A 25499-nucleotide genomic window follows, 5' to 3' on the forward strand; every position below is an offset into this window, starting at 1 on the left:
GCTTCAAACTCAAAAGATCTGCTTGGGAGATCTTGGGAGGCAGAGAAACATAAAACAAACTAGCTCCCAGTCAGTCACAAGGTTCAACTCTCAACATATGTGCCCTGTGTTGGCTAAACTATGCTGTTTCTCAACTCAGGATGTTTTCAATTTTCTGGTGGGTTGATTTATTGGGATATAAGTTGATCCTAAACTAAAGGGCATCTATATCCAAACTCAGGCAAGTGTGACTATATGTGGATTGACCACATGTTCAGTCAAACTACTTTTCTGGCCCTTTTGGGCAGGAAGGGGTCTCACTATGTAGACCCTGCTGGCCTTGAACTCACAGAGAACCACCTGTCTCTGCTTCTGGTGTGATGGGATGGGATTTAGGATGTGTGCCACCACTCCCAGCCTTTTAAATTATTTGTATGCTGGATGGTAGCATTAATGTTGTAGCTCTCTTAGGGAATCAAGCTCAGGTCATCATGAATGGTAGCAAAATTCATATATGTAGTCTCACAGTCTTTTTAAGATGTACTTATTTTATGTATGTGAGTGCACTGTAGCTGTCTTCAGACATAACAGAAGAGGGCATCAGATTGCATTACAATGGTTGTAAGCCACCATGTGGGTGCTGGGAATTGAACTCAGGATCTCTGGAAGATCAGACAGTGCTCTTAACCACTGAGCCATCTCGTCAGCCTGGTAGTAAGATTCTTTATCCACTGAGCCTTTTTGTTTGTTTGTTTGTTTGTTTTTCGAGATAGTGTTTCTCTGTGTAGCCCTAGCTGTCCTGGAACTCACTCTGTAGACCAGGTTGGCCTCAAACTCAGAAATTCGCCTGCCTCTGCCTCCCAAGTGCTGGGATTAAAGGCATGCGCCACCACTGCCCAGCACCACTGAGCCATCTTTAAGGTGCCTGCATTTCTACTTTTTATTCATAAAATTAAAATAGTACAAAAACTTAGCTGGTGACAGAGGTCAATTGCTTAGCATGCACAGAGCTCTGGACCAGGCCCCAGAACTGCAAAATTAAAGACAGGGAAAAAGAAAAGATAAAAGAACCCACTAATAGAGATATAAGTGATTAAATATATTTCATTCATGAAAAGCATTCACTGAGCACATTCTAAGACTCAGCTACTTTTATTGCAACCTATATGTTGCCCTCTTCCTTCAATAGGTATACAAGTTAAAGTATTAGCAAAATAAATCTTTCAGGTGAAAGTCAGTTTTTTGCTTTAAAGAATTTACAACTTTACTCAAACCTGGCAAAGCCATCAGGTAGATTTCCGTGTCTCATCGTTGGGGATTCTGAGTAGGCCAGTCTGGGGCAAAGATCATGAAACTAGTTTTTAAAGTTCCAGAGGTGATTTTGGTACAGTCAACTTTGGGAATCAACTGTGTTACTGAATGACATTCAAATCAGTTATTTCCTCTTGAGAGTGTCGTCTTCTAGTCCTAACAAGAGATAAAACATAGTCTGTGAAAACATATTCTTGAGAGCAACTTTTGAGAGTCCAAGCCCAACTACTGTCTTTGCCAAGTAAAAACGTACAGAAAACCAAAGGAGAGGAGGAAGAGGGAAGTGAGAAGGATAGCAAGGTTGTTGGAAAGGAGGAAGAGGGATGTGAGAAGGACAGGGTTGTTGCAGGAAATCTAGTAGAATCATATCTAGGATAAACATTAGAATGGTTGCTCTCTAGAGGTGTTTTGACCTTGGAATCTTTGTAGAAAACAGTGGTTGTTTTCTGTTACCTGTAGAGTTGTTTTTCTGGAGGAGCCTTACAGCTTTTGTATGACTTTGGTCACGAGATGATCCGGCACACCTGGAACGTCTTGCATTTACTGCAAACTGTGCCCAGCAAGGACTAAATAGATTTCACGGGTGCGATGTTTTCCTTCCAGAAACATGGATTAGATTAGACGTTTTGGTATGAGGAATTTGTGTCACAATCAATAGGCTATTGCATGGCTGTTTGAGATTCAGTCCACAGAGGCTAGATCTCCTGCTGTTCCCTGCAAGGCCATAATTTATCCTTGAGTGACTCTCCTTGTTCAACCCATGGAAACCAGGAGCACCTACACCAGGTAGTGGTGGTGCATGCCTGTAATCCCAGCTCAAGGAGGCAGAGACAGGCAAATCTCTATGAGTTTGAGGCTGGCCTTGAACAGAATCCAGGACAGCCAGTGCTACACAGAGAAACCCTTTATTATATATAGATAGATAGATAGATAGATAGATATTTTATGTGCATGTATGTCTATGCACTATGCCTGCTGCTGGAGGCCAGAAGTTGGTGATCCTCTGAGACTAGAGTTACAGTAGTTCCCAGCAGCCACGACAGTGCTCTGAATAGAACAAGGTGCTCTAGAAAAGCACCCAGTGCTCTTTAACCACTGAGTCATTTCTTTAGCTCTTTGTTCTATGTATGATATATTGGTGTTCAAGTCTGAGTTTGATTCCCTTGAACACATGTAGTAGAAGGAGAGAACCAACTTGCACAAATTGTTCTCTAATTTTTACACACTGAACTGTTGTGGTATGGGAATGTACACACTAAATAAATAATTATTTAAAAATTAAAATTATTTTTGGTAAATGTCTCCTTACATAGTATTACAACAGTATTTTTTTTTCTTGAGGTCTTTAAAGTTTTCTGGTCCTTGTTAAATAATGGTATTTAAAGTTGTGTGATGGTGGCAATGCCTTTTAATCCCAACACTTGGAGGCAGAGACAGGTGGATCTTTATGAGTTTGAGGTCAGCCTCGTCTACAAAGCTAGTTTCAGAACAGCACAGGCTAGATAGAGAAACCCTGTCTCAACCCCACCCCTGAAAAGTAGCTGTTTTTAGGAATGGTGCATAATAGTCTACTCATAGAGAATTTCAACTGAATCAAGTAGAATAATTAGTTTCTGGTGTTCCTTCAAATAGTTTTCATTTTCCCTTGAAAAATGATGCTCCTCGAACTTTTGAATCTATAAGCGCCCTGTTTGTTTTTAATACACTTAATAAATATATTTATTTGAGCTGGAGAGATGGCTCTGCTGTTAAAGGCTAGGCTCACCCAAACCATAAGATTTTTACTTATTTTTATTTTATGTGTGCTTCATGGAATGTCTCTACAAAATGTTTATGTATTGCCCACAGTGGCCAGAAGAGGGAATCAGATCCCTGGAACCTGAGTTAAGGATTGTTAACTGCTATGGAGGTGCTAAAACTCAAAACTGGGTCCTCAGCAAGAGCAACTTAACCACTGAGCCTTCTCTTCAGACCTTCCTTGGTTGTTATTTTTGTTAAGAGTTACTGTATTTATGTGTCTGTGTGGCTGTGTGACTATATGCCGAATGAATACAGATGTCCTTGGAGTCTAGAAGAGCATCTTCTGACCTTCATGGGCACTAAGCACACATATGACATAACACATACATACATGCAGGCAGAAGACTCCTACACATAGAAATAAATAAAGATCTGGGCAAGGTGAAACACACATTTTATTCCACACTTGGGGAGTAGACGCAGGCAAATCTCTGAGTTGGAGGTCAGCCTGACTTAAATAGTTTCAGGCAAGCCAAGGCTACCTCGTGAGACTCTAAACAAGCAAACAAACAAATTAAAAAATTCCATCTTTTAAACAAAACAAAATACCTAAACATGCTTTGATGACACTCCTCCTTGCTCCCTCCTCCTTGAATCTAGTTAGGACTTTGACTGCTTTATCCAGCAAGATTTGTAAAGGTAGTGACTGAAAAAAATCACTGGAAATTTCCACAAGTTTGAGGCCACCTTGGTTTACAGTATGAGTTCTAGGACAGCTAGGGCTACAAAGAGAACCCTGACTTAAAAAACAAAAATAAATAAATAAAAATAAGAAAGGACACTCCTAGCTGGGCAGTGGTGGTGCATGCCTTTAATCCCAGCACTTGGGAGGTAGAGGCAGGTGGATTTCTGAGTTCAAGGCCAGCCTGGTCTACAGAGTAAGTTCCAGGACAGTCAGGGCTACACAGAGAAACCTGTCTCCAAAAAAAAAAAGAAAGAAAGAAAGAAAAGAAAGAAAGAAAGAAAGAAAGAAGAAAGAAAGAAAGAAAGAAAGAAAGAAAGAAAGAAAAGAAAAGAAAGAAAGAAAAAGAAAAAGAAAGGACACTATTCTAGTTTTAATTTAGGTTCTCCACAAAAGAAAATTTCCTGGGCTGGAGAGATGGTTCAGTGGTTTAAAGGTCTGACTGCTCTGCCAGAGGTCCTGAGTTCAATTTCTAGCAACCACATGGTGGCTCACAACCATCTGTAATGGGATCTGATACACTCTTCTGGTGTGTCTGAAGACAGCTACAGTGTACTCAGACAAATAAAAAATAATGAATCTTTCAAAAAAGAAAAAGAAATTTTCCCAAAGTATTTTTTTATGGTTAGCATTTTTTTTCCTTTTTTTTTTTTTTTTTTTTTTTTTTTCAAGACAGGGTTTCTCTGTATAGCCTGGCTGTCCTGGAGCTCACTCTGTAGACCAGGCTGGCCTCGAACTCAGAAATCCGCCTGCCTCTACCTCCCAAGTGCTGGGATTAAAGGCATGCGCCACCACTGCCTGGCAGTTAGCATTTTTTAAATTGGATAGTTTATTTACATTTCAAATGTTATACCCTTTTCGGTTTCCCCTCTGAAAATCCCCTATCCCCTGCTCCCTTACCCTGCTTCTCTGAGGGTGCTCCCCGACCTACCTACTCCCCTTACTGCCCTAACATTGGGCACTACATCTACACTGGGGTATCAAGCTTTTACAGGACCAAGGACCCTTCAGCTCCTTGAGTCCTTCCCCTAACTCCTCCCCAAGTATTTTTAATTATTTTATGTACATTGATGTTCTGTCTGCATTTGTCTGTGATAGTGAATCACATCACTTGGAACTAGAATTACAGACAGTTGTGAGTTGCCATGTGTTGCTGGGAATTGAACCTGAGTCCTTTGGAAGAACAGTCATTGCTCTTAACTCCTGAGCCAATTCTCCATCCCCACAATACTTTTAAATCACATATATATGTGTGTGTGTGTGTACACATATGCATATACACATATATATATACATACATATATATATGTATATATATATACACACACATATATGCATACACACAAACACACACACATAATCAAGCAGCTGGGAAGTGGTGACACAAGCCTTTAGTTTAAGTACAGCCAGGGCTATTCAAAGAAATGCTGTCTAGGAAAACAAAAAACAAACCCACAAGTCAAGATACAGAGCAGTAATTTAAGATATCAAAGTGGTAGGGGTGAGTGAGGGTAAGACTATGGCTTTGCAGTTTTGAGACCCAACCTCAAAGAATAGGTTGAGTATTCCCTCTGTGTATTATGAATGCAATGAAACTTACAATTTTTTTTAAAAAAATTAAGAGCTGGAGAAACAATTCAGTAGTTTTCATCCTTTTCAAAAGTAGTTTGGGGCTGAAGAGAAGGTTCAGTAAGTAGTTTAGAAATCTAGCTGTTCCAGAGGACCCAGGTTCAATTCCCAGCACCCTCACAGTTCACAATTATAATCCACTTCCTGAAAAATTACTTCTGGCCTCCATTGCACCAGGCAGGCATTCCATGCACATACATACATATATACTACTCATACACGAATTTAATTTTTTTGAGACACAGACCTAGCTGTTGTGAAACTATGTCTAGGCTGATGTGGAACTTCCAGAGATCCACCTGTCTCTGCTGCTCAAATGCTGAGATTAAAGGCATGTACTGCCGTTCCCTAAATAAGATGCATTTTTTTAAGAGAACATAATTTAATAATTTTTTAAAAACTCTGGGGAGTGATGGGTTAAGAGCACCTATTGCACTCCCTACACTTATGTGGTAGACGTGCAGCTTGGTCTTCATGTGGGTCCTCCAACAATTGGGAGTTGGTGTTACCTGCCTTTGTATCCCTTTCCCCTAGCTGGGCTGCCATGTCTTGCCTCAGTGGGCAAGGATGAACTTAGTCCTGATGAGACTTAATGTGCCAGGCAGGGCTCCCTCCTCTGAGAAGGGAAGGGAGGAAATGGAAGAAGGTGGGTAGGAGAGTGAGACTGGAAGGAAAGGAAGGAGGGGAGCTGAGGTCAGGATGTAAGGTAAATAAAATTTTTAAAATGTAAGAATTCAAATACTGTCAAAATATTTGTATGAAAAAAAAAAAAGCTTTTGTTGCTCTTCCAAAAGACTCAAGTTGATTCCTAGCACCCACATGTGGTAGATGACAATTATTTATAACTGCAGTTCTAGGGAATCCAAAGCACTCTTGTGGCTTCCTTCGGCAACTGCAGACACACAGCATACACACAGACATACAAAATAAAAATCTTAAAATCTTACTGGAAAAAAAACATATATGAGAAAGATTTGAGTTCCCCCTTGTCATTATCAGACCTTCAAAGTAGAACATACTTCAGTCTTCCTGCCTTACTATCCTCAAAGGAAACAAGAGCTATCTGTTTCAAAGGATGAGGAGAATGTGCTCAAGGATAGCCTTGGCTAGTTGGGAGATTGAATCTCAAAACCATCACCGGTTATTCCCCATTATAGGAACTAAAACACAGCTAATAATTTTGTGAAGACAGAACCAATGCTTTACTTCTATAGTCCCTAGGAAGCTGACCCTAGGAGTTTCTCTTGCCCTAACCTCCTGCTGATCATAGCACAGCCCTCCAATCACATTAACCCTAATTACTCAAGTCTATTCAATTTGTAGTTTCCTTTAAAGTAATAGGTAACTGTGGTGACTAGCTCACATCAACCTGACAAGCTGGCCATTGAAAAGCATGAACCTCCATTAAGAAAATGCTGCTAACCAGATTGCCTGTCAAGCAATCCCTAGTGCCTTCTTTGGGAGGTCGCATCCCTGGCTGATGGTCTCCACATCAGCTCCTGCTTCCAGGCTCCTTCCATTGAGTTCCTACAGGGTTCTGAGGATGATGGATTGTGCAGAATAACTGCAACCTAAAAATAAACTCTTTCCTCCTGAAGCTGCTTTTAGCTGTATTTTATTCCAATAGAGACCACAATAAATGAGACTTGCCGGGCAGTGGTGGCACACGCCTTTAATCCCAGCACTTGGGAGGCAGAGGTAGGCGGATTTCTGAGTTCCAGGACAGCCAAGGCTATACATAGAAACCCTGTCCTAAAAAAACAAAACAAAACAAAAAAAAAAAAACACACACAAGACAGCAACCAACTTGTCAGCTGCAGTAGAAAATGAGTACAGCAGAATCCAACTGGGACACAATTTTTTTTACCTTTTCTGTGTTTAACAAGGGTCTTGCTATGCAGCCTAATTTTAGGAAGCTATTTAAACAGTACAGACTATGGGTACTCTTGTTCAGAATGCAGAAACCAGTTCAAAAATCAAGGATGATTGCACTAATCCTCAAAATGTCTGATCCTATCATGGGAAGCAGACCCACCCTGTTCTACACAACCTTGTTTATCCTGGTCATTTTATGTACATACATAGGACATGTGCTGAGAATTTATGCTGAAACATAACTCAATTGAATACTCATTTAGGCTTGTCATATCTAAGGTAGACTTGGCAAAAACTCATTCTAGTGTACCAGCATCTCACTAGAATTGAATGATTTTTTAAATTCCAGAAATTAAGTGGCCACACAACTATTATACCAGCAGTATATCATCATTTTCACCAGACTTACTATGACTTTATATATGCTTGGCGCAGAATGGTACTATTAAGGGTGGCTTTGTTGGGGTAGGTATGTATGTCACTGAGGGTGTAGGCATTAAGACCCTCATCCTAGCTGTCTGGAAACCAGTCTTCATATAGCAGATAAAGATGTAGAACGCAGTTCCACCTGCACCATGCCTACAGGGATTGTCATATTCCTGCCTTGATAACAGATTGAACCTCTGAACCTGTAAGCCATGGTGTCTGTTTACAGCAGTAAAAAACTAATATGAGCCGGGCGGTGGTGGCGCACGCCTTTAATCCCAGCACTTGGGAGGCAGAAGCAGGCAGATTTCTGAGTTCAAGGCCAGCCTGGTCTACATAGTGAGTTCCAAGATAGCCAGGACTACACAGAAAAACCCTGGCAAACAAAACACAAAACACTAATATGGATCTTCATGAGTGTGCTACAGGTAGAGGGGCCTCACATACCCGAGTCACACCAAGCTATATGTACCACCCTCATCTGAGTGCCCTACAGAAACAGAAGAGTTCTTAAAGAGCCACACTGATTTAGCTCAGTTTCCAAACACAATACAGAGAAATCCACCTCAACAGCTTTACTAGCTGTTTATATTCTTTGTATTTTCAGTTCAGCTGGTGACTGGTATTTCTAAATAAAACAGGGTTCGAAAGTGTATTCTTCCATCCTGTAGACTGGCATGAAAGCTAAATGTTCCCCCATTTGTCTACTGAACCTTTTTCCAAGTTATTAACTTGTGCACACCGCAGTCTCCATGTTAAAGACAGGAGACAATTGATGGAATCTGTTCTGTCCTTCCAATCACATGGGTGCCAAAGATTCATCTCAGGTCACAAACCCTGGTACAATGCACCTTTAACCTTTTCCAAGTTGGAATTCTTTGTCGCTTATTAAGCTCTAATTAGTCTTGTTCTTTCCTGTTTGGTCACATGTAAGAATCCTCCACCAAACTAAGAGCTGTAAGAATGTTTTCTTTTTCCTTTGAGGCAGGGTCTCACTATGTCTTGGTGCTACATAGACCAGACAAGACTTGCCTGAAACTCAAATCTGCCTGCCTCACTAAAACGGTTTCCTTTCAAGACTTTATTGGGTGTTTTGTAACCCTGCTATTCCTCAAACAATAAATGTATACGACAGTAAATTTAAAACCATTAAACTTGGGCACACAATCAAAAATCCTAGAAAGGAGTCCTAGTTGAACAAAGACAAGGTTTTAAAATAAAATATCTTTATTAATGTCAAGTTCATTCCTCTTTCGTCTTGACTCATTTTCTGATACAGCTCACTTGTTCCTGTCAATTAAAAAATATGATTAATCCAACTTATCAAAACTCCAAATGTAATTTACTAAGCTATAACACCACCCTGCTAAATAAATCAAGGAATGTAGTAATTAGTGACAGCTTTGTAGTAGCACAAGCTTCAGGTCAGTTTAAAACACTAGATCAGGAATGTATCTCAGCTATCTTGGCTTAAGTGTCTGCCTGACATCTTTCATGAAGCCCTTTGTCAATTCTTTAAACTATATACACACCAAGTTTGATGACACCTGCCCGTGTCTCCAAATTTGGATATCATTTCACTTACCTAGAGTCTTTGTCAGTCTAAACAATTTGTGGCTTTCCTTCTTAGCTGGCCCATGTTGTGTGATGTCTTGAGAACATCTAATTCCACCTATAATAAAACAAGATTTAATAGCTCCATATATTATTAAATTAAGAAAAAGTACTATTTTGTAACACAGGCTCTGAACAACTATTGTAAATATTAAACACAAAATAGACATGTGTGTGGCAAAGACCAAGGTGACTGACTACCTCTGACATGAATGAGATTTTACAAGTCTAAAAATATACCTTGTTTCATCTCTTTTTAAAAATGGTGGCAGTATTTTTTAAGCATGCAAGTTTTTCTCTTTTAAAAGATTCTTGTTTCAATGTGTTGAGTGCCATCATAAAGGTACTAAGATCAAACCCTGGTCCTCTGGAAGAGCAGCCAGTGCTCTTAATCATCGAGTCCATTCTCTAGACATAGTATCAGTCTTTTAAAATTTTTACTTGACAATTCCTTGTTTGTTTTAATTCCTCCTAAGCTATCTCTTCACTTTAACTATTTTTAAAAAACTAGAACTGGTATCTTGGTAAGTTTTCAAGAACCAAAGAATTTTAATCTCAATGTATTTTAGCCATTAAGCCAAAGATAAATCAGGTTCTAAACCCACGTTTCTAAGGACACTTACTTCAAGTAAATAAGACTCCAAAATCAGCCAACATCAATCATTCTTACCTAAAGAATAATAAGAAAAAGTTAGTATGAAAGACAAGGGCATATAATAAAGGCTTGAAAAATGCTAGTTAACTTCCAAATTCTAAAGAGCAAAATTCCAGAGATTAAGGACTGGAATAAGTTGTAGCATTAAAAAAAAAAGGAAGAAACTTTATGAAAGGGGTCTAAGATTATTCTTTAAGTAATAAGTAGATGACAGAATCAGAAAGAAAACTATCTTCTTTAAAATGCAAAAGCCTAATACCTTCTTTAAAATGCAAAAGCCTAATTCCTATTTCACCAGTCTGAGCACAATTAAGTTTGACTGCAACCCATAATATACTATCCCTTATGTGAAGGTATGTGACAACGTTTACCTGACTAAAGCAGCTATCAGCTTACAAGTTCCCTGCTTCCCCAGTCAATTCAGTGACTTTCGTTCTTAGTGCTTTGACCCTTTTCCTACAGCAAGCACACAACACTGCAGTTCTTTACCCTGCAATCCTATGTTATTTGCTTCAATTTTTGTCCTCCAAGTCCTCAACTATGCATTACTGGGACAGCAAGGGAAAAAAAAGGTTTTTCTGAGGGAGAAGTCATTAGCCTTCATTATGTAGCTGGCACAGTGCACAAGAAAACACAAAGCTCATCCTTAAATTCAAGTTCCAGGTTGTTCTTCTCACCTGGATCATTACTGCCACAGGTATACAAAATACTTCTCTGTTGCACATTGACCATCCATAAGGGATACTATATCGTTTTGCATTCTTTCCCCTTTCTCCAATTATCCCTATTTTATGTCCAGGTCCTTTTCTTTTCATCTTCATTTTTTTTCTCTAGCACTGGTGTTCAAAAACATTATTTCTATGGTTGGTTGTTTACCAATCACTGTTGATTTCCACATTTGAGTCTAAAAAATTGCCAATCATTATCTAGCAGCAATGACAGATGATAAAAGCAGTCAAATCTTCCCGATTCTCTCCCTAGTAGGGAGCCATTAAGAACTGCACTAGCTAAACAGCACTAACATTATCAGCTACAGCCAAAACCAAGAAAAGGCCCAGAACAAACACCCCAGAGCTCTAAAACCTGTCCAAATCATTAACACAAAAGGCTGCAGCAGCGGTAAATGCAGGACTGTGGGTCATGTCACTGCAGCTAACAATGATTAACAATAGGACATGCACCCCCATTAAGGTTAAAGACCAAAACCAATCACACGCATCTCCTCATTAGAGAGTGAGAGTATGCATTGCTGATAGGCTGCAGGCAGCCTTGTATGAGTACCCATTACATTACTTTCATCTTTCAGAAAGCACCGGGATCTGCTCCAAGGGCCTAACAGTACGATAATACATTCTGGCATCACACTTCTGAACTTAGTTTTCATTGAAAAAAAAAAACAAACAATAATTTTGGTTGCAACAAAATTTATGAAATACAATGCAAGCACCTTAGTATATAGTATTACTGGAACCCATTTAATTCCCAGCTTTTTTTTCTGAATGTTTTAAAAGCCCAATATACTATAAAATTCACAACTTATACCTTCATTCAAATTAACTATCAAGACTCTACTTAAGTCAATAGTTTCTCATTTTCATGTACAAAAGCCTAATAATCTTAAAGCAGACCAAGGGGGGGAGGGGAATCATCCCACCCCAAGTCCATGTTCAAATATAATCTCTCCCAATTTGTTTCTGTTCAGAAATAAGTCTGAGCTTTTGTTAACATTCAAATTTGCTGAGTCACGGTAACAAGCACATGCTACCGATTTAATAGACTATGACACTTCAATGCCCCCAGCAGGGTTTCAGGAAGGTTAGTGATATTCATGTCATACTGTTTGATCTGTATTGTATAAGGAGCTAAGTCACCACATTGCTTTCATCTATCAGTAATCACAAGTTGCTTGCTTGGAGTAACTACCCCACCATCTGACTTGCCTGACCAAGAGCAAGCCATTTCTCTTGATTCATCGAAAGGAAATTCTCACAGTCCTGAAGCTTTCAGCCGCACGTATGCAAAATGAACCAAACTTTCCAGTTATAAAGCAGAAAGCACTACAAGTGGTAGCTGTTTTCTCATGCATGCTAGTTGAACACCAAGGTTAAACTGAATTGAGGTCTGGAACAACAGGTGATAGAGAGTTCAAGTCCTAAGCAACAAGGAAGGTGCTTTGAAGACTTAAGTATCCCTGTGATTATGAAACCTTTTGGACTATAATCAATCACATCCCTAAGCTAGGGAAGTTCAAAGAGCTCCTCTGAACAAGTGCACTCACTCTACAGAATAAATACGACGAAGTCTCATGGTGGGGGAATGAGTCCCACCATGTTTTCAAATCTAAGTCACTGTTTCACACTAGTTTCCCAAGATTGGAGTATAAACATATTCAGACAAGCCACATAACTTAACTATTCGAAAGATTCCCATCTAAGCCCAAGTTAGTAACAAAAGTCTTCCCATGAAGCCCAAACCTGTAAAATTTTGATCACATTACAAAAAGGGGAAAAAAAAAAAAAAAAAAAAAAAAAAAAAAAACCAGAAAAAACCCACCACCCCGTGTCATTTAGTCTTAATTCACTCAACTTGCAGTACTGTTAAGATTGAATAATGAAATTAGACATTGCTGACCAAATGAGAGGTCAAGTTTGCTACTAAGGAGAGTAATCATCACATACTCCAGTCTTCACCAAGGTGCTCTGAGCACCCCAGGTCAATTATGATTTGGTTCCCTCACCCACCAACCAGCTGTGTTCAGTTTTATCTTCAGTTACAATGTAACTAAAGAAAACCACAAAACTGAGTCAAGACACAGGATTCAAGTTTGCACTTTTGAGAACTGCAACAATTCTTCCTAACAAATTACAGATCTAACCCCAGACCCAGATTTTAAACTAACCTACCTTACCATACAAGTATTAGGTGCTGCACTGTAATTTCACTGTCAGAAGTGTGATGTCAGAATGCCCACTGAATAAAAGCACATAGCAAGTCACCAAGTTAGATTATATTGCTTGTTACCTACCTGTATGCAGTCGGCAATGAGAATCTTGGAGCAAGCAGGAATACTACATCCGGGTCCTAATGTCCATTGCCATTTGCGGTACTACGTTCCTCACAGTTACGCACTGCAGAAATGCTGGCTAAATGCAGTTATGTAGCAGGCCACTACTTTAATAGTGCACAATTGCAGTCCAAGAACACCACAAAACATTCCGCCACAGCTTTGTGGCTTGTCCAAGCCAAGTACCTAAATTTTTATCTGCCATGATATGCCACTTGTAAGAATTGCACAGGAACATTACAATTTCCCAAATTATGTTTATATTAGTGGTACAACACACATTGAGTGGTGGGTTTAAGGTAAGTCTCACCACATAAATAAAGATGTCAATGGGTTCAGCTTATTATAGCATGCCTATTACACTACTGTCTTATAGAATCTAATTTTAAAAGGAGAAATTTTCTAAGTGTCCTCTGTAAACAAAATTTTGATAAAGTGAAGGAGGAAATGAGGGAAAAATGGTTTCTTCAAAGGGGAAATGTCCAAACTACAGCCTGACATCCTCCCCTCCCACCCTAAGTTTCCCTATTAGCTTTTGGTTCAACTGCTCAAGATGATTTAAAATCACTAGCAGGCTAAAACCATCACATATAAGACTTATTGAAAGTCTCAGTAGCTTACAACCCTTGGTACAGTTTCACGATCATGTTGGTTGACACTATGCAACCTTCATCTGCTAAACACTGTTTAGCAGCTCTAGAGCCCACAATAAAGGCTATCAAAAGCCACAATCTGAGGAAATTATCCTTTAAGCATCCTTTCACCACTCTTCAAGGGTATACTACTACCAAAGCTTATCTTAGGGGTCTGTGCCAGCATCCCTTATAAAGAAAGGCATGTAATCTGAAAAATAAACTGAAACATTAATTTTACAGGCAGATTTTCCCACTTCCCCTCCAGCCCCCACCCATATACATTCCAATTCACCCTCCATGGGTGTCCCATGAACACCCCTCAGTTTTCTCATTATTATAGTCCCTACTATTACAATTCAACCAGAAGAGCTCCTTCTCATCGAGACCTTTGTTTCCATACAGAAAACCTTCATGGATCACCAATTATTAACTTCAGTTGGGCCAAAAATAACGTTCTGATTGCTATGATTATAATAGAACTACCTATTTCCAAGTGTGCTGGTGATTCAAAGTAATTGTACTAAGGATTTTCCCCTTAATACACTATAAACCTGTCAGTCATACAACCATTTGATGACATGCTTTTTATAATCCAGTAGTGTTTTACTTTCAAAAATTACAACTTTCCTATGCATGAAATACTCAATTGTTTCCACAATAGGTCTCCTTTTGTACTCAAGCACAATACTCAACCTCAGCAAGTGATTTAGAATTTCTTTTGCCAATTAGCACCAAAGATAGAGGTGAAAAGGATGAAGACATTCCATAGTGAAAGTTCTATAAAATGTACAGACTGGAATGGAAATGTAACTAAGATCAGAGCCAAGCTATTCAATTCCTTTCCGTACTGTTAGTTTTCCTCGACATATTTACACTGGGAAGAATCAAGCTCCCAACAGTAAACAATCTACTTTATTATCAAGTCAGAAAGTCTCTTGCTCTAATGAAAGGAAGGTCAATGAAGTTGACAATCAACTGACATCATCAAAACATCCCCAAGCTTATGGTGGGAGGAAAGAGTATTTTTACTATGTAGCCTGAGCAACTCTCTCCAGGTTTAATGCTACACTATAAGACTGATATGAAAAACAGTTCAACTCCATAGTGAGAAGATTATTGGCAGTCCTACTTGGTAACAGTCACCACTAGTTCTCCAAGAGAACCAATATTTTCAGACTACAGCATTTGTTCAATAGAATACAGGGAGGTATTTGTTAAAGAGTACATAAGGCTAAACCTTCTATTATATAGTTAAGTAACTAAACCTTAACTCTTCAAGTTAAAATTCCCGACTAAATCCCATCTTTTAAATCACTTGAAGTAATACATGAAAAGGCTCCATGTTTAACAATCTTTAATTCAAATGCAAAAGTTTAGTACAAGCCATTTGTAGGGCTTGGGATTTAAAAAAAAAAAAACAGGAAACAATAGGGGAAATGCAACAAGATGATCCTTCCATTTTCAAAAGCTTTCAAGGAAAGAATCATAGCTAGGGCCGTAAGGGACCCATTTAACCAAACCCTTTTTCTCTCACTACCAGTAGTTTTCACCCACTCCATAATAATCTTAGTACATGTTCCTGAATTAAAACTTACAGTTCAACTTTTCTAACATAACCATTTAAAGATGCTAAGCACCAGCCTGCTTCCTGTAATACCAAACAAATCCGAATTACTTCAATATGCATTGCTTTTTAAACGGGGGTGGGGGGCACCATCTGTAGAAAGCAATATTTAGCCTCCAGTTACATGTCCCAGAAATGGCATATGCCACTCCAAGGCCTACATACACTCATGCTTTCCAAGTGAAATACCTAGCCTAATGTGCATAGAAGCATGGATAGCAAAGTTGAAGATCAGTATTGTAACTATTTTTTTTTCTATTTATTTGAAGCACAGTAAAAAAAAAAATGGTACACTTTGGAAATTCAGTGGCACAAGGTACACTGCCATTAACTTGAGAAACATTATACAGTTAAAAAAAAAAAAAGTAAATGAAAAATTGTTTTCTCCTGTTTCAAACACTGCGTTACATAATTTTACCTGCCCAAACAGGCCATTTACAAATATCAGGTCAATAAACTGCTAACATCCATAAAAAGGTAGCTTTCTTACTAAAATGCCAAGAATTAAAGTGGTATCTAAACAAGAAAAGACAAAACCAAACTGGAATGAAAGCCTAAATATCTAAAATCGGGGTTTTTTATTTGGACCTTCATACTCTTCTCTCCCTCTACCATATCCTGCTGGAGTTCCAGGGCCCATTCCTCTAGGACCCTGTCCACCCACAGGACCCGCACCTCCCTGCCCAAAGCGCTCAGTACGCTATTGGAACAGTAATTAACAGTTCATTAAATGTAGTTGATGTCCATGTGTGTTAAGTAAATATTTTAGAAGGTTCCGTAGTCAACGTTCGTCGATACAATCACCAATGAGTCGATCCACAGGTACCGGGAACATAGAAAGGAAAAAAGGGTAATTTGAAAATTAGTTTACGGTAATACATGCCTTGTGGTATGTTCCCACTTGAGCCATTCTCATACACCTGTTTCAAAGAATAGATCTTCCCTGTAGTGCTAAAAAAATTCAAAAATTAGTGCAGATGTGAAAACCCATTCCAAAATGAGTTCTACAAAATTCACATCAGATTAATCCACTGACACGCTTGTCCAGGTATGAACACAAAGTCATCTCCAAGCCTACCAAGTCCAGTCAGACAAAAGCAACTTGCTCAATGAAGGACAAAGGCCTACTCACCAGGTAGTGGCATGTGCTGCATAAGAAACCTTGTGCTTTTCAAGATCTTAAGACACATCTGCAAAGTTGCAGAAATCTTAAAAGGTTGGAATGAAGTTAATAAAATGCTACCAGACTACAAAAAAGAAAAAGCACAAAAAAAAAAAATAGTCGTTTTTTACTTAACCGGCACAGTAACTTCATCAAAAACTCATTTTGCCGCAGTCTCACAGGCATACCACACTTCAGAGCCATCACTACTAACCAGAGACACATGCACAGTATGTTTCTGCATTGTTACAAACACAATATACAGCCCACCTACTTCAAAGTCCAGCTTTTCTTAGTTTTGTAAAGTGCACTGTCACTTTGTTATGATTCCATGTTTTAGGTTATCTCTCAAAACAGCCTATCACCAAGCTAGGGTGACTGCAATAAAGCAGTAAATGACTTCATTAGCCATCTAGTTTTATGTACTTTGACTTTAAAACACAAAGTAAAATAAAACTCACATATCCTAACAGCAGAACCCTACAAGCATTCCAATTAAAATTCTACTCAAAATAGCCCAGTTACTGGTTACTAATCAAAATAAAAATAAAGATGATGCACCAGGCTTTAACTGCTCCTACAATTTCAACTTTTGAAAAACAAAATCCTACAAATCTGCTTGAACAGACTTTCAACTGTTTTTTTTAGTCTGTAAAGCTTCTACAAAAAAACTAAATATTTGAGGCTTCAGTTATATTATAATATCTAAGGAACCAGAAACTGTTAAACGTATAAACCTATGTCACAGAACCTAAACACATGTCAAACTAGTTACCTAATTTGATATATACACCTTGTGCCTTCTAGAAAGTACTTTTAAGACCAAAAAGTTAAGTTCAATTTAAGAAACCTATCAGTGTATCCAGCTAACTAATTCTCACGAAGCAGTAAGCAGGTTTTAAATGAAGTCTCACACTAAAGCCTTAAATTCCTATATATAAAATAAATTCTATGAGCTACAAATGCAGCTCCTTTGAGACAAAAGCCTATGGGTGAATTATTTAGATTCACTTTAGCTACAATTTTCCCACCAAAACGCAGTTCTTAAGGATCTGTAAAGCCCTACCCCTACAGCAGCCACTCAGACCAAAATTCATTTAACTATTTTAAAGCACCTGACAGGCTATCTCCATATAGATAAAGCATGATTGCATCAAGGGGTTCAGAACAAATGCACACCACCATCAGTATGCTTAAATTAGAGTTGACTTTTGCTACCCTGTAGCAAAGTTGAAGCATCAGGTTTTTTATTGTTTTTTTGTTTTTGTTTTTGTTTTTTTTTTTTGATGTACCTACAAAGAGACCCAACAGGTGGGAAACGACGAGTCAAAACACTAGACAGTTCCCCTTTTCATGGGCTAGAAACAGAAACCACAAATAAGGTCAAAGGCCTACCTGTCACACTAATGTGCTTAAGACTACAAGCCTCAAGTCTGACTCCTACTTATGGAAAACACCACAGAATGACACTGTGCCATTCCTCACTTGGATGCAAAACCATATACAATTATCTAACATCTAAAATTTGGATTTGCCATGCACTGAAGGTTCAAAAGTGCAGAGACAATAAAATGGAAAATACCTACATACTTATTGCCAAAGATAATTCCACATACTAACATGACAGCATTGACTCCTTGGTGGCAACCATATCTGTTTAGGTTACCACACACAGTTCTACATTGCCAAAGTAGCCCTCAGTATTATATATTTACACAATGGGGGAACTAAAAGTCCAGTCAGCTACTTTAAAAAAAGAGAGAAAAAGAGAGAGGAAAATAAAATACTGAAGTTGTGAAATAAGAATCTCCTTTGTACTATGTCCCACAGGATACATTACCATGTCGCTTCCCATCATGGAACCACTCATGGTTGCTGGTGGAACTCCAGGATTAGCTTCATAACCTATGCCACCACCACCACCTAGTGGTGGAAATTTCTGGCCTCCTGAACCATAGGGATCTAGGAAACAAAAACAGTGGTTACCCCAACAGAATGCTGCTGCTGTGCAGTGCTGTCCATAACTAAAGTCTCTCACTTACCTCCCATGTTCATTGTTCCACCACCACCCATTCTCATGTCTCTTTCTCTCTGGGGAGGGAAAAAAACACAAAAATAAACTTATGACGACACGTACACAATGTACTCAAGTAGAAAAAAATGTGAACACAAAAAATTTATCCAGTGGAATACAACCCCCCCCCATACACTTCTAATTCCAATGTTTTAGAGGTAGAGGTAGGCTAGTCTGTTTAACTCCAACCTACTGTACATAGAGAATTCTAGGCCAGCCAAGTCTTAAGAAAGACTTTGCCTCAAAAACCACAAAATAATTCAAGGCTCAAAATGCCTGTTTTTCTACTTCATTGTGGCATGCAGCATCCTAAAAACTGGTTAGACTATCAAAACAAGCTACGTGGTATTTGATCCAGTAAGATCTAGTAGCAGTTTGTATACGCAAAACAAAACAGAGCGGCTACCCTAGCAGAGTATGCACTTAGAATGGATAGCTGTCATGCTACTGACTACAACGGGACACTTACTGGGTCCATGTAGCCCATCCTGCTGTAACTCTCTTCTCGTTGGCGTCTCATTTGTTCCTCCATCTCACGTTGGCGAATCATCATCTCTTCCTCTCTTCTACGTCGTTCCTCCTCTTGCCTACAAATATTTTTCAGGCATATAAACCAGTGTTATCCATACCTAAAACTTAAGAAGCCAAGTGTAGTGGTAGTGGCCCTTGCCTTCAAACACAACACTTAAGAGAGGGAAATGGGCCAGGCAGTGGTGGCGCACACCTTTAATCCCAGCACTTGGGAGGCAGAGGCAGGCGGATTTCTGAGTTCGAGGCCAGCCTGGTCTACAGAGTGAGTTCCAGGACAGCTAGGACTACACAGAGAAACCCTGTCTCAAAAAAGCCAAAAAAAAAAAGAGAGAGAGAGAGAGAGAGAGAGAGAGAGAGAGTGTCTCCAGTTGGAGGGGCCACACAGTAACACCTGCTTCACAAAGAAGACTACTTGAAAAAGAGCTGAAGTTTGTCTTTGAATACAAAGTATAGGTTAAACTCTTAATGTTCATAAAAGAATAAAGTCTAGATTATGATTCTAGACATAGCAGCAACCTAGCAAATAACCATTTTTAAAACAAACTTGCACTTAGCACTTCTTGTCTAACATGTCAGAATACATGAGAAATAAAGGCTGAATTCAACACTATACCTCAATTGCATTTCTTTACGTTTCTGCATTTCTTGACTATGAAGTTCCTCCATTCGCCTTAATTCTTCCTGGCGTCTTATCAGATCTAAATATTGGAAATTATTTTAGATTTGTGTTAATGAGGCTCTGACCACTTTAAAATGCCAACTGATCTTTACCAATAAAATTCTGAGACTTTTTCACCTTGGCGCAAAAGATTTGCTTGGTGTTCATGGTAGGCATCTTCCATTTCACTTTCCAACTTGTCTTTTGCATCCTTCATGTTTTTTTCAACTTGTTCCCTTTGCTGTTTTTCCATTTCATCCAAGGATTTCCATCGCTGAGAATATTCATACTCAAATGTGCCATGCTGAGCAAAACGAGGTGGTGTTTCTCTCTCCCTGACAATACATAATTTATACAGAAATAATTTTGAGAATGCAGTATCATTGGACTTCCCAAGAAAACCAGAAACAAAGCAGGGTAGTGGCAGGCGGATTTCTGAGTTCGAGGCCAGCCTGGTCTACAGAGTGAGTTCCAGGATAGCCAGGGCTATACAGGGAAACCCTGTCTCAAAAGAACCCAAAAAAAAAAAAAAAAAAAAAAAGCCAGGAACCCATAAACCTGGCATAGCTATTTATATCTTTAATCATAGCATCAAGGCATTCGGATCTGAGTTCCAGAACAGGCATCACTACACAAAAGAAACCCTTACTCAAAAACAAAACAAACAACCCCCTCCCCCCAAACACCCAAACCTTAATAGTACCTGTATTCCTATTGCCCACTGTTAAGGCATTTGTAGAACATGTAATATAGTAATGTACAATGCCCTGGATCTGATTCCCAGCACCAAGAATGGATACAGAAACCACAAGAGGGTAGTCCTTTCCCTACCCTATCATGTTGTTTTTAAGGCCCCCAAACTTGCAATCCTAGCTAATCTGTGTTAAACACCATGCATAAGAGTAATCAATTAACTATACAATGAAAGGGGCTGGAGAGATGGCTCAGCTGTAAAGAGCACATATTTTCTTCTAAAGGACCAGGGCTTGTGTCCCAGGCCCATAAAGCAACTAAATAAGAGTGGAGGATATGACACCATCTTTGCCACAGTGGCAATCAGGCACACACATGCAGGCAAACCATACACACTCATTAAAAACTAAACTGACATTGCTTAAAGAATTCTTCATTCACATTTCATTTTCCTGAATCCTTAGCTTACTTAAGTCTAATACCATCTTCTTTATAATCCCCCACCCATTTGTGAGATAAGGTCTTACTATGTAGCCCAGGAACTTGCCTCCTAGACAAATGCCCACATAGCCATGGGTTATTTACCTAAATTGTATTAATTCTAGAAGTAGTTAAGTTACAATATAAAATAAAGCAAAAGGCCAAGAAGTCATGTCTGATATATAGACCATGTGTATAAACCTAAAGTGAGAGGAAAAACTGGGGGTCAGTGCTGGCACATGCCTTTAATCCCAGCACTAAGGAGGCAGATCTGAGGCCACCTGGTCTATAGCTCTAGGATAGCCAGGCTTAGGCAAAAAAACAAAACAAAACAAAAAACAAAACAAAACAAACAAACCCTGTGTTGGGGGTGAGGAACAGAAAAAGCAACAAAGAAACACTATCTACCCCCTTTTTCCATAGCCAATTCCTTATTCAGGCTTACTGTTCCCACAAGTAGATCCCATTCAACTTCAGCATGCATCTGGGACATTTGTGAATGTACTTTACCCAACAAATGTGGTTGCACATGCTTTTATTTCCAGCACTCTGGGAGGCAGAGAAAGGTGGGAACTTAAAAAAGGCCAGTTTGGAACTTACAAAACCAAGTTCCTGGACAGCCAACAGAGAAACCTTGTTCTCAAAAAAAGAAAAAATAAATAAAAAATACATCCGAAGCAGCGATATATATATATTAAGCATATTCATCGTAGTTATAAAACTGTGTGGCTTGATGGCTCACACATATGATCTTGGCACTTGTGGGACAGAAGTCAGGTGATCTTCAGCATTTTGGTCAGCCTGGTCTACATAACAGAAAATTCTAGACCAACCAGAAATAACCAGAGTTTCTAAAGTTCTAAGCAAAATTAGGAATCACTAGTTTCTTTTAGAGCACCAAAAAGCTTAGTCTTACTTTTGATACATTGGATTCTTCTGGGCCAATTTTTCAGGAAGACCATCTTCATCATCTAACTGTTCAAGTGGTTCCACAATGACTGGGCGAGGAGTTCTAGTAACAGAAATGATTCAACTTAACTTCCAATTTTATTTCAACTACCCCTCAAAATTATAAAAAAAAATTTAGTGTAAACTAAAGACAACTTACGTTGTCAGTAGGAAAACACCTTCACTGCATCTTTCAAATGCTTTTCTTGCTGCGGGCTTGGAAGCAAATTCAACAATGCCTTTCCCTGTAGATCTTCCTCGATCATCCACAATTACAACGGCCCTTTCAATAGGACCAAACTGGCTAAAGGCCTCTTCCAAAAGTTCATTGGACACATAAGGAGAGAGATTCCGGACAGACAGGGCGGCAGCATGTGTGGCAAACCGAACACGAAGCTGTCTACCTCTCATAGGAGTATCATCAAGTTCAGCTTTGGCGATTTCAGCCAAGGCTCTAGATTCCTGTAAATACCACAAACAATTTAAACTCCAAAACGGGCTAGTGTTCAATTTGTCACAACCCATGCCATTTCCACCGCTCAAGAACTGTCTTCGCGAAGTCCTCCCAACACCACGAGGGCTAGGTCTGTCCCAATGCACACTATGCTAATTCCTATCGATGATGAAAAACCCGTTAATTCTTCCCATTTAAAACCATTCCTTCAAAATTTTACAATTAAAAAAATATTACACTCACAAGTTTAATGAACCCGAACCCTTTGCCTTTGTTGATAAAAACTTCTCCGGGTTCTCCGTATTTAGCAAACAGTCTTTTGAATTCATCCTCTGTGATATCAGCTGGTAGGTTCCCCACAAACAACCGACAGCGCTGTGTATATGTTTTTTTCTCCAGGCCTCCGCAAGAGAGACAAGTTGGCTTTAAATCCCTAATGAAGAAATCGGACGGAATTCGCACACCAGTCAAAGCAGGAAAAAAAACCAAAAAACCTAGTTGTCCCAAAACAGGCCATCATGCATTAGTAACGATTTTCTCTTTTTCCATGAAAACTACCAAGTTGTACCATACTTGGGGATCCAACAGGAACACCAACTCTAGTCAATCAGCAGAGAATATACAAAATGCTTTGAAACACACCCGCCTGTATCAGCAAACGCCAAGCAATACAATACTCTGACGTCAACAAACAGATCTAAATGGAGAATAGAAAGACAGCACCAGGTTCCCCTGTTTTCTCTCTCCAACAGCACAGATGCCTCCGATATGCACTAGCTGTGTCCCAAGGGACCGCTAGCTTCTAGCTGCCCACTGCCACGAAGTACAGGCGCCCTCCCGCTGGAAGCCAATCCCTAGCGGACTACACAGACCCCCGCGCGGCTGCCCCGCCTTCGCAAGCATGCGCAGGAGCGCTTCCGGCAAGGGACAAAATGGAGGCCTACCAGGCCGCGGGCGGGGGGGAAAAAAAAAAAACGCCGAGGGTAGGCAGGCGCCGCCATCTTAGGGAAACGGACAGCTTGCTTGAGAGCCTACTCACCTCCGAGTCGGATATCTTCTCCTCTGTGCGCGGTCCCGGTCCGCCGGGAGGGGGCCCCTGATGGTGCTGCTGGTGGTAGGGCGCGTGGTGCTGCCGGCCCCCACGAGGCTCCCCGCCACCTCGGTGCGGTGGCTTCGGGTGGCCACCAGGAGCGCCCATTCCCGGACCACCTCCAGGCTTAGGCCCACCGGGCATCTTGCCGCCTTTGGGACCGCCAGGGCCTGGACCTTGCTTAGGCCCCGGACCGGAGCTACCAGCGGGCGGTGGCGGAGGGCCACCGGTCTGTGGAGGGGTTGTTGAGACTCCGCTTGTCGGCGTCGATGGGGGAGGCGGTCCGGGGGCAGTGGAGGGGACGGCGGGCGGCGGAGTCGGGGTAGGACCCGGGCCTGGCGGGGCGCCGGTGGTCGGGGGATTGGCGGGCGGAGCGGAGACGGCCGGTGGAGGCGCACTGCTCACTCCGGGCGCAGAGCCGGGGCCTTGGGGGACGACGGGCTTGGATTCCTGCGGCGGAGGCGGGGGCTGTTGATGGGGCGGCTGGTGTGGCGGCGGCTGCTGGTGCGGTGGGGGCTGCTGCGGCGGCGGTTGCTGCGGCGGAGGTTGCTGCGGCTGCTGGTGCGGAGGTGGAGGCGGGAGCGGTGGCTTCGGGCCGCCAGGGCCCGGGCCCATGGGGCCGCGGTTCTGGTTGAGGCCCATGCCAGGCGGCGGAGAGCGGAAGTCATGGAGGCCGCCCCGGCCACCGCCTCCTCCACGCCGATGAAAGCCTCCACCGCCACCACCGCGGCTCCGGAACCGATCCCGAGACATATCTGTAGTCAAGGGGCGGTCGAGGCAGAAGCGGAGAAGTCGCTCAGGGAACGTGGTTGCCACCTTGCTTAGCACAAAATGGCGGACGACACAAGCTGCGCGCCGCCTTTGTCCTCTTCTTAAATAGGACAGTTCGGCCTGGCCCGCCTTCCGTAGATTGACAGCTCGAACAGCCAATAGCAAGTACAGTACTTGATGATGACACCTAAGTTTTCCCTATTGGCTCCCTAGTGAGAGGCGGGAGGTAGGGAGGACTAGGGTTTCCTTTTGACCTATGAACGGGTAAGGAATTGTCCATAAGCGTTTGTGATTTGTTGGAAGAAATTTGAATGGGCATGCCCTGCAACTTTCTCGTGAAATCAAATATCCAAGGCCCTATCAGCTCTTGATAGAACTGAAAGGCTATTTTCTTTCCTCTTATGAGTAGTCCGCTATTCTTGTCCAGAAAAACATGCTCACTGGTTTAAAGTTATAAATTGAACTCCTGCTGTCTCTTCGTCCCACGCCAGTGAAGTTTGAATAAATTTCACAGAGTTTAATCACAACAGTTTTATTTTTATTGAAACCCCATCAGAGCCTAGCATATTGGCAAACACTTGAGCCCATAATTTGGAATTTGGGAGGAGGAGGCACAATAATCAGGACTGCAAGTTTATCTTTACATTATCAACTACATTGAGTTCGAAACCAGCTTGGGATATATGAAAGGTTAAACGAAACAAAAAAAAAAAAAAAAAAAATTAAGGCCCAGTAGTGTTAGCACATGACTTTAATACCAGCACTGTGGAAGCAGAAAGTAGAAGGGCTCTAAGTTCGAACCCAGCCTGGGCTGCATAGTAAGTTCCAGGACAGCAAGGGCTACACAGAGAAACCCTGTCTCCAAAATAATAAATGAATAAATAAAAGTAAAGATTTAAGAAAAAGGAAAAAAAGGAAAAATAGTCGATAGCAACCCGAGTTTGTTGTAATACTCTAAAATTTGCCATTAGGCTTAAGTGAATGCAGTCTCTGTCCAAGAGGGAAAAGAGGTAAGAGAACTGAGGACACAGCCTTTGGGGTTATGGCTTGTGTGACGTGCAAAAGGCTCACTTTAATCTCCAGCCTAGGGGTAAATGAGGTAGATGTGACTCCATGTGTGCATACAGTAACAATTTACAAGCACAAATCATGGGGGAGGAAAGTGAGTGTTTGTTGGTTTTGGTTTTTCAAGACAGAGTTTGTCTGCACAGCCCTGGCTGCCCTAGAACTAGCTCTGTAGACCAGGCTGGCCTCGAACTCAGCACTCCACCTGCCTCTGCCTCCCAAGCACTGGGACTAAAAGTGTGCATCCACCAGGTCAGCTGAGAATGTTTTTCTTTTTAT

General features: G+C 40.7%; 1 protein-coding gene across 1 annotated transcript; it reads right to left on the reverse strand.

The window, feature by feature from the left end:
• Positions 1–15007: 15007 nt before the first annotated feature.
• On the reverse strand, positions 15008–24259 carry Sfpq (splicing factor proline and glutamine rich). Its single transcript, XM_034502498.2, is given in 11 exon segments — positions 15008–15994; positions 18297–18418; positions 18499–18547; positions 19000–19117; positions 19675–19759; positions 19858–20054; positions 21809–21904; positions 22001–22302; positions 22538–22684; positions 22686–22727; positions 23334–24259. Coding segments are annotated over 11 exon segments (2100 nt in total). The 5' UTR covers positions 24138–24259; the 3' UTR covers positions 15008–15856.
• Positions 24260–25499: the final 1240 nt, after the last annotated feature.

Source organism: Arvicanthis niloticus, chromosome 5 (genome assembly GCF_011762505.2).
Source record: "Arvicanthis niloticus isolate mArvNil1 chromosome 5, mArvNil1.pat.X, whole genome shotgun sequence".
NCBI classification, from domain to species: domain Eukaryota; kingdom Metazoa; phylum Chordata; class Mammalia; order Rodentia; family Muridae; genus Arvicanthis; species Arvicanthis niloticus.